At 36.0% G+C, this 10,530-nt stretch overlaps 1 protein-coding gene across 9 annotated transcripts in view; it reads right to left on the bottom strand.

Annotated features, from left to right (window-relative positions):
• Window positions 1-7,681: 7,681 nt before the first annotated feature.
• The window catches only part of USP25 (ubiquitin specific peptidase 25), a 50,489-nt gene continuing 47,640 nt past the window's right edge, over window positions 7,682-10,530 (bottom strand). For 8 of the 9 annotated variants that reach the window (XM_026664109.2, XM_026664112.2, XM_026664113.2 and 5 more), the window contains 2 exons: window positions 10,130-10,325; window positions 8,805-9,412 (listed from right to left, as the gene is read on the bottom strand). In XM_026664109.2, coding sequence (XP_026519894.2) covers window positions 9,240-9,412; window positions 10,130-10,325 — 369 coding nt within the window. In that variant the 3' untranslated portion in view covers window positions 8,805-9,239. Of the gene's footprint in view, window positions 9,413-10,129; window positions 10,326-10,530 lie in introns of all 9 variants that reach the window. The other variant, XM_087966656.1, reaches the window with a different exon arrangement.

Genomic DNA, 10,530 nt, shown 5'->3' with positions numbered 1-10,530 from the left:
CCAGGCACCCAAATGAAACCTAGCTTCCTAATAAATGATAGCCGTCTGTTTACTCGAAGCCAAGCCGCACTAAAAGCCTCCAATACAGGAAAAACAATGTTGCCAGCCAATCAAGCCAAAAAAACACTACAAACAGACAGAAGATATTAGAAACACCAATCAAGCAGAACACAGCAAACTCCAAGACCAATAAACACAGACCAAGACTCCCAACCAATCAGGATGAAGAAAAAAAACCATTCTAACACAGCAGTAGGCTAGCACCAAATTTAAAACTGAAATGGCTGTGAAAGCCTGACTCACAGACGAACACAATGCAGAAGCCTGATGATGGCAGATGAGATTCTGCTGAAACGTTGCTACAACTTTAAAAGCACAACTATAATGATGTGGGAAAATACACAAACAGAGCTGAATACCATAAATACATACATACATACATACATACATACATACATACGACGTATATTTCAATATATTTGCAATATTGTATGTGATATATCTGTAAGTGGTAATTGTTCACATATTCTCTCTATATAGATGGCTATTATAAAAAGATATGCAAATCTTTATATGGTAATGAGAAATGTTGAAAGAAAATATCCATGTTACTCCTGATAAGCAAAACAAGGTTGTTCACTGCAATTCACTTATTTTATTTTAGATGTTGTATCACTTGTTGATGTGCAAACACTATATGTGTGTGTGTGTGTGTGTGTGTGTGTGTGTGTGTGTGTGGATCTTTGGTTATTCGGGTTTTCTCCCGCGTAAGATTGGAAGTATCTAGGCAACGTTTCGATGAAGTCTCATTCATCATCTTCAGGCTTCTGTCTTCAGCTCTGTGCTTCTCAGAGTGATGTGAGCTTGCAGCTGCTTCTTCCTTTTAACTGCTAGTGGGGTGTGACTTGATTGGGTGGGGCTTGGCTGTGTTCTGATTGGGTGGGGTGTGTTCTCATTGGTTGGGGTTTGGCTGTGTTCTGATTGGTTGGGGGTTGGCCATGTTCTGATTGGCTGGAGGTGTGTTCTGTTCAGGTGGGGGCTTGGTTGTGCTCAGGTTGGTCTTACTTACTGGGGAATTTGAGATGGTGAGCTGTGATCTTGCTGTTTGGCTTCGAGTTCGTGGTCGTGCTGCATCTTCATGGTGGGGGTCAGTTCGCTTCATGTATGGCTCAGGGGGGTTTGAAGTGGGTAGTGATGCAGCTGCAGTGTGGCTTCTGGTCTGTGGTCGTGTCTCATCTTCTGTGTGGGTGTGAGTCTGCTTTTTACGTGGAAGTGTGGTGGTGGCATCTTGTGTGGCCCTCGTGGGTGTGGGTCTGGTGTCATTCATCATGTTAGGTACTCGTCTGTTCATGAGGGCGGGTTTCCAAATGGCTGGTAAGAGGGAGGTGTCATCTCTTTTATTCATGCAAGCCACAGGTCATAGCATCAACTTCAATGGCACCAAAACCCTAGCCACTATAGAAAACCCCAGCTACAGAATTATCAGAGAAGCCATAGAGGTTGAAAAAAGACCTGAAAGCATGAATAGAAGAGATGACTCCACCAGACTGTCAATTATCTGGAAGCCTGCACTCACAAAAAAATCTCCACACTACAAGCCAAGCAAACACCTGGGCACAAACAGATCCCCCCTGATACTTCCAGCTCAAACACACCACAACCAGGCACCCAGATGAAACCTAGCTTCCTAATAAATGTTAGCCGTCTGTTTACTTGAAGCCAAGCCGCACTAAAAACCTCCAATACAGGAAACACAATGTTGCCAGCCAATCAAGCCAAAAAACCACTACAAAACAGACAGAAGATATTAGAAACACCAATCAAGCAGAACACAGCAAACTCCAAGACCAATAAACACAGACCAAGACTCCCAACCAATCAGGATGAAGAAAAAAACCATTCTAACACAGCAGTAGGCTAGCACCAAATTTAAAACTGAAACAGCTGTGAAAGCCTGATTCACAGACGAACACAATGCAGAAGCCTGATGATGGCAGATGAGATTCTGCCGAAACGTTGCTACAACTTTAAAAGCACAACTATAATGACGTGGGAAAATACACAAACAGAGCTGAATACCATACATATAAATGCCCGCGAAAACTTATATATAACTATTTTCTTGAATTCCAAGTGTTAGAAATTATGTATATGGCCACTAGATGTCACTCTCTCTCCACTGAAAAGACTTGAAGCATTATTCTCACCACTAAATATAGGCCAACTGTTGCTCAATCTGCTTCAACCAATATAATTTTGGAACAAGACATATTTACAACATATATAGGAAAAATCAAGGAATATAGAAAATAATATAGAACACGGAATATACACAATCAACAAAAATAATATGTGATCTGAATAACTTTTACATTAAAAGTTAAACACACATTAAAAATGAAATTCTGATGCTCAGTCTCTCTCTGTGTGTTTGTGTGTGTGTGTGTGTGTGTTTGTAACACTGGTCTATAGGCTTTCTACAACTTTGTTCTAATTATGGGACAAATTAACTTTTAACATGCATGGGGTTTACTAAATTCAACAGTTAATTATGATTTTAGACTTTGATTTTAAATATTAGAATGGCTATACCGAACTTTTAAATATTTGTTGCATTTTTTAATTTCATTCAAAATGGGTGGAGACTCTACCCCGAAGCTGATTTCATTTCACCTAGTGAGAATCTGCCCCTTTCTGTGGAATGGTCATTTGAAGCCATTTAAAACTTGCTTTCTGATACAGTATATAGTTCTTCAGATTTCAATTGAAGTTTTCTAATCTCAAACAGAACATTGAGATAAAACTACTTCATAGTTAAAATAGATTGTGAACTTCTACATTTGAGTCTGAGGAGGCCTATGTGCTCTTGACGAAGAACAGGAAAAGCAATCCAACTCATGAGCTGTTGCTTTAAGCTTAAGTGGTACATCTAAGGATGTTATCAATCTATTTCTTCCTGAGAAGTAATGTGTAAAGGGAATTGTTAGAAAACATGGTCTTCCAAGCATTTTGAAGCTACACCTCTGTGGTAGGTGAGCTTTTCTGATGGACTTGAGATAATGCAATAGTCTCAAGGATAAACACTTTTAAAATGTTTTTTTAATCTGTGGACCCAAATTAAGACTTGGTGCCATACTGAGAAGTTCCATGCCTGATTACAACAGCTGAATGCAGCACATACAGGTGAAACTCAAAAAATTAGAATATCGTGCAAAAGTTCATTTATTTCAGTAATGCAACTTAAAAGGTGAAACTAATATGATAGACTCATTACATGCAAAGCGAGATAGTTCAAGCTGTGATGTGTCATAATTGAGATGATTATGGCTTACAGCTCATGAAAACCCCAAATCCACAATCTCAGAAAATTAGAATATTGTGAAAAGGTTCAATATTCTAGGCTCTATTCTAGGCTTCCCACTCTAATCAGCTAATTAAGCCATAACACCTGCAAAGGGTTCCTGAGCCTTTAAATGGTCTCTCAGTCTGGTTCAGTAGGAATCACAATCATGGGAAAGACTGTTGACCTGACAGTTGTGCAGAAAACCATCATTGACACCCTCCATAAGGAGGGAAAGCCTCAAAAGGTAATTGCAAAAGAAGTTGGATGTTCCCAAAGTGCTGTATCAAAGCTCATTAATAGAAGGTTATGTGGAAGGGGAAAGTGTGGAAGAAAAAGGTGCACAAGAAGCAGGGATGATCGCAGCCTGGAGAGGATTGTCAGGAAAAGGCCATTCAAAAATGTTGGGGACTTTCACAAGGAGTGGACTGAGGCTGGAGTCAGTGCATCAAGAGCCACCACACACAGACGCATCCTGGACATGGGCTTCAAATGTCGTATTCCTCTTGTCAAACCGCTCCTGAACAACAAACGTCAGAAGCGTCTTACCTGGGCTAAAGAAATACAGAACTGGTCTGTTGCTCAGTGGTCCAAAGTTCTCTTTTCTGATGAGAGCAACTTTTGCATCTCATTTGGAAACCAAGGACCCAGAGTCTGGAGGAAGAATGGAGAGGCACACACTGCAAGATGCTTGAAGTCCAGTGTGAAGTTTCCACAGTCTGCATTGATTTGGGGAGCCATGTCATCTGTTGGTCCACTGTGCTTCATTAAGACCAGGGTCAACACAGCCATCTACTAGGAGATTTTGGTGTACTTCATGCTTCCTTCCACAGACGAGCTTTATGGGGATGCTGACTTCATTTTCCAGCAAACCTTGGCACATGCCCACACTGCCAAAAGCACCAAAACCTGGTTCAATGACCGTGGGATTACTGTGCTTGATTGGCCAGCAAACTCGCCTGACCTGAACCCCATAGAGAATATATGGGGCATTGCCAAGAGACAGTTGAGAGACATGAGACCGAACAATGCAGAAGAGCTGAAGGCTGCTATTGAAGCATCCTGGTCTTCCATAACACCTCAGCAGTGCCACAGGCTGATAGCTTCCATGCCACGCTGCATTGAGGCAGTAATCGCTGCAAAAGGGGCCCAAACCAAGAATTGAGTACATATGCATGCTTATACTTTTCAGAGGTCCGATATTGTTCTATGTACAATCCTTGTTTTATTGATTGAATGTAATATTCTAATTTTCTGAGATTGTGAATTTGGGGTTTTCATGAGCTGTAAGCCATAATCATCAAAATTATGACAAATCACAGCTTGAACTATCTTGCTTTGCATGTAGTGAGTCTATCTCATATATTAGTTTCACCTTTTAAGTTGCATTACTGAAATAAATGAACTTTTGCACGATATTCTAATTTTTTGAGTTTCAACTATATAGCCGAAAACATTTAAAATAGCAGAATAATTAATGGAGCAGGTGGGTGTTGGGAATTCTTGCGAGTTTCTATACAGAACAACAAAATTGAAAGAGAACTTGGAGATCTTCTTGTCCAATCCACCCACTCCACAAGCAGGAAATTTTTTTGGGGGGAAAAATCTGCCCAATCTCCTATAAAAACGTCTAGTGATGGAGCACACAAAACTTCTGAAGGCTCCACAGATTGGTAAGTCAGGAAATTTTTTCTTAGTTCTATATTGGATCTCTCTTTGATATGTTTCTTATTAGCCTAGGCATGGACTGATAGTACTGTATGTAAAGGGTTGTACTTTTCAGTCTAGAGATTGGTGAAGACAGTTTGTTAATGATGATGAAATGTGTACAGGAAAGTTACTTTTACATCTTCTTGATAGAAACGAAGCCAGAAATAAAAGTACAGAAAGAAGCTGTGTGGGAGAAGGAGGGAAGGAATGAAACTACATATTGTAAAAAGTTGCTAAAGCCGTGTATTGAATATTACCATAGAGAACTGTGTCTGCATATTTTTAAAAAATCCTCTTTTCTTTGTTCTTCCCTCCAATAAACTTTCAGAGATTATTTCTAGTTTATATACCTGGTGGGAAAGGTGAGGAATGGTAGAACTATGAATTTTGAGAGCAAAACTAAGAACCCATCATTTTCTGAAAAGTAGTGCAAGGCAGCAGGATATCAGTAACTGAGGTTTTAATCTTAACTACTGGTATCATTTGGTTGCAAAGGGCTAAGGAACAGTTAATCTTTCTTCTATGAATTAGATGGCTTGACAAAAAATACTCATCTCAAAAAAGAGAGAACATTGAACACAATACAGATGCTTACAGAATTGCAACTAAGAATTTTAATAACTATCCGTTATCTATTAATTTTAAAATATTGTGGGATTGGCTAAATGCACGTCTTTCCATATGGATACATGTATATTAATTCCAATTATTTCTAAAAGAAAGGGTGAAATTAGAAAAGTTCCAGCTGCTATCCAAATTCCCTATAGCGATAGTGGGGGGACCTTACTAAAAATCTGCTGTCACAATGAATGCAAATTAGTGCTCACCGTTCCAAATCCACATAAAGTAGCTTTTTCATGTAAAAAGTCATAATGCTTTCACTCATGAAATGGTTATCTCCCTCTGAGCTTCAAATATACACCATACTGATTCAACTTTAGGATCACTAGGAAGTATTTCCATAATCAGTTGAAAGTGAGATTAAATAGATTCCTCCAACATAAAATACTATTAGAGGTAGTCCTTACTTAGTGATCACAATTGGGAAATCCATCACTAAGCAACACAGACAGTAGATGGAAAATCATGTGACCATAACAAGCTTACCTCACTTCTCTTTCTGATGTTAAGCAAAGTGTTGTGATCATTAGGTGGCACATCATGTGAAGAGAATGTTTACTTCCACTTTCGCTATTAACTCTGCTTGCTGCAAGCCAATTGTGAAGCACAGAAATGACAATCATGTGACTGCAAGGTGTTGTGATGGTAATGTTAAGGACTGCTTGCAAAGCTATTTTGTTTATCCTGTCATAATCTCAAATGGTTGCTAAATTGAGGACTGTTGAATTTATCCAGGGCTGTTCACTCCTATGAGTATGAGTAAAGGCCTTTTTCAATAAGTCAAGAAATTATTTTATTCTGTATAAAGAAATAGGTCTCTCACAGAACTAAAATGAAAAACAATGGACAATTAAAAATAATCCAATAAAGAACAACTCAGGCTATTATTCATTAATCTAACACAAATAAAACAAAAGCAAATAGGAGGAATTATATACGTCAAAAGACCACCAAAATGCTTCAGTACCACTGTTATTATCCATTAATATGGATTTTTGATTTTAAATTTTAAGAAATTTAACAATAGGTAGGGATGGGGAACAACTGAATAGTAATGAAAGTATTTTGGTTCAATTTGTCTATCAAACAATTTTAACAAATATTTAATAAATAAGCACTGGTAATTCCAAAAGTCTAAAGTTGAGATAACATTGTATCTATTTTTTTAAAAAAAATCTATTTTTTTCTTCTGTGAAGAATTTGTTACTAATGACTTGAATCAGGATAGTAATAATACATTTCTGAAATAAAACTACAAAATTTCAAATTACAAAATACTAAAAAGGATCTAGAGGATTCCAGATCCATGACTTACTCTTAAGTGATAAAAGTAAACTTTGTGAAAATTAAGCAGGTCAATTTCTTGACTTATCTTTAAAATGTTATTTGTTGACTTGCATTCTTATGGAAAGGAGAAAGTGATACATAAAAGAATAGTTACAGAATGATTCTGTGCCTTATTCAACAGACCTATTTAATCTCTATTATGTTTTACTGGTTTTGATTTAATACAATTTCCGTCTGTATAGTAACTCAGAATCCTGGGAATGGAATAATTTATAAAGATATACATAAAATAATTTTTTTCTAATTTGTTACAATAAACCTTTTTCATACTATCAAACCTCATAAAAATAAAATTGACATCTAGAAATTAAACAAATTACCAGAAAAATAAAGAAATTGTTACCATGTATTTTCAGATGTTTCGTTCATCAAATTTGAAGTTACCATGTTGTCGTCTTGGATAGATATATATTATCAAAAAACTTCTGCACTGCTTCTTATAAAAAAGCAATATTTAGTTTTACTTGCTTAATGACTTAAAATTGAAAAAAACTAATGTTTAAGTGGTTACTGAAGCATTTCAATTTATTTATTTGCATGTATTTGATAATAACCCAATCACTGCAGAAATTATTTGCAAAGGGGTCTTGAGACTTACAGGGAAATATAAACATGTTACATCTTGACCATATAAATCACTTATAAATTAAAGCAATACACTGATTTTTCTGTTAGTGTTATTTAATGTAAACATTTCTTTCACAAGAAAAATTGGCGACAATTGCAGTTATGTATGTGTAATTTAACATTTTTAATGATGACTGATAATAGAAAAGTGTTTAACTACACTATTCATATTGGCAAATTTATAATCTTAAAAATCCCTAACAATTTGTTTTTCTAATATGTCAGCCATGTATTTCTAAGCAATAGATGAGAAATAATGTAAATAACTCTTAAATGGAAATTTCAATTTACCTTCACATAATTTTATACAGAGGTCATAGAAACTACATTATGGAAAACAGCAGTACAGGTAGTCCTCAACTTACAGCCATAATTGAGCCCAAAATATCCTGTTGTTAAATCAGACAATTGAGTTGTACCTCATTTTACGACCTTTCTTGCCACAGTTGTTAAGTGAATCACTTAAACTGTTAGTCACACAGTTGTTAATTGAATCTGGGTTCCCCGTTGACTTTGCTTGTCAGGTCACAAAAAATGGTCATAATTGTCCCCGTCATAAATATGAGTCAGTTGCCAAGCATTTGAATCTTGATCATGTGACCATGGGGATGCTGCAACAGTCATAAGTGTGAACAATGGTCCTAAGTCACTTTTTTCAATGCTGCTGTAACTTTGAACAGTCACTAAATGAACTATTGTAAGTCGAGGACTACCTGTAATTCCTATTGCCCTTATTCTGCCTAGTGTCTGCTATCAAAGACCTAATGTTCTTTGCGTAGTGGTTATTCTTCCAATTTAAAGAATTGAGAACATGTGTCCTGAAGTCTGTGTGATTCAGATAAGCTAAGTAGGCAGGTAAGACCAACAGCAGGGTCTCTTATTAGTTTAGACACCACTTGGTTCTGGAAATGGAAATCAATGACCACCACAGTATTAAAACTTGATAGGCTGAGGACACTGGAGTCCAAATGCCTGAAACTTTCTGTGTGCTAAGTATTTAACATATAATTTAAACACCAACAATTTTCCAAGGATCTTATGCCTGCCTGCACTACTTATCATTATCAATTTATGTTACATACCATATATAAAATGTAGGTTTATAATTCACAAATATAAATTTCTCATTTAAAAAAATATAATTCATTTGCAACCAAAGTAGCCATAAATAAAACTTTTTTATTCTTTGATGTAATTTACACGCTACCAGGTATCATGTATTTTACACTGGTCACTTTAAAATTGATGGAGTCACAGAATAGTCCAGACCGAACAGAAAACTGTTCATGAAGTAAAGGATCTTAAGTTAAAATAATACTGTAACAGGTAAGTGGCAAAAAAGCAGGTTTGCCAAAATAAAATCAGACTTGTAATGTTGCACAAATTCTGGCTGATTAGGAACTGAGTACCATGCGATTCTCAGTAATATTGCCTGCAGTCTGGCTAATTTCTGTACAATCCTCTTTCTTTTCTTAGTTATTAAAATTAAAGAGTTAAAAACTATAGCAGCAACAAGCAAATCCTGTGACAGGAAGGCAAGGATTAAGAATAAAAAACCAGTTTATACAGTGTGCTTAAGGAAGGTCTTCAGTGTTTATCTTCCATCAGCTGGAGTTCGACTGAGTGACAACATGATTCGGGCAAAACGCTCACACAGTTCATTGGTGGAATAAGAAGGTAATTTTGGTGAGTCACTGAAGCCTTTAATTTCTGTAGAACAATCTAGCAATTTTGGCAGAAAATCCGTCAATTTTTCTTGTAAATTAGCTGTAAAGAAAAAATGTAGTTATGTATAGTTTTGGAACTTTTTTCTCAATTATCAAGGAACAATAAAAACATCTTATAAAATCTCTCAGTGAAGACTGATTCTAGCTATAGTTATAAAACTGCTTCCTGTAGCTGAAAATCTATATAGGCATCTCAGAGGATGAAAAGAATTATTGCATTATAAAGAGCAAGATTAATAATAACAAACTTTCCAGTGTCAGTCTATGCACTAAAGCAATGGATTACCATATGTGTGGGAATAAACTTTGGCTTGGGTTTGAGTAATGAATAATCTAATGCTTTATTGTCAACTTAGCCAAGAAATTTTAACAGTAAAACATGGTGTATGTGTTAAGTGTTATTATACAGAGTTTGTATCCTTACCAAATGTAAATAATATAATACATCAAATTTAATAAGTATGTGTTTTGCTTTTTGGTCAACCTGATAGGTTGTGCCTATTAATGGTAAAATATGTTAACATTTTCACCATAACAACCTAATTTATCTCCCCATTTTCCATACATTAACTTTTAAGAATATATTCAAATCACTCCTACGTGAATAGAAATTCAAGATATTTTGTTTTGCTATTCAATTGATATGTCCAAATCCAAGAAATGCAATTTATTCGAGTAAATTATAAATCATATAATTACTATATTACTATATTACTATATTACTGTATCTAAAAATATATAGAGAGAGGTAACTTACGCTCCATTTCTTGTCCAAGATATGAACACCACCTGTTTCTCATATCTTCCACAGCAACAATATCCTTTTCCTCTGTTTCATCCACCAGCAATAATGGTAGACAAGGGACGATAAGCTCATTCATAATTTCCAGGCCCTTATTTACCTGTTGATCATCTCCAGATTCAAACTGTGCAGCAGCACACTCATTTAATTTCTTCATGCAATAAAAACAACAACCACAAAGCAGTAAATATTTATACTACTTCCAGAGAGATCCAATTTTTCAAATAGACTTTTCTCCCCATGCAAAAAGGTATAAATATAACTTCAGCATAAGTAATAACCTCTCTGTAACAATGAATGCAATATGGTTCAAGTAACATGACAGCAAACTAAATTTGAAAGCCTAAGTCAGCTCA

This window comes from Notechis scutatus, chromosome 5, assembly GCF_049901735.1.
Source record: "Notechis scutatus isolate UNSWTSFEM ecotype Mainland chromosome 5, rNotScu1.2, whole genome shotgun sequence".
Lineage (NCBI taxonomy): Eukaryota > Metazoa > Chordata > Lepidosauria > Squamata > Elapidae > Notechis > Notechis scutatus.
The sequence above is the reverse complement of the archived record's forward strand: the minus strand, read 5'-3'. Positions and strand labels throughout refer to the sequence as shown.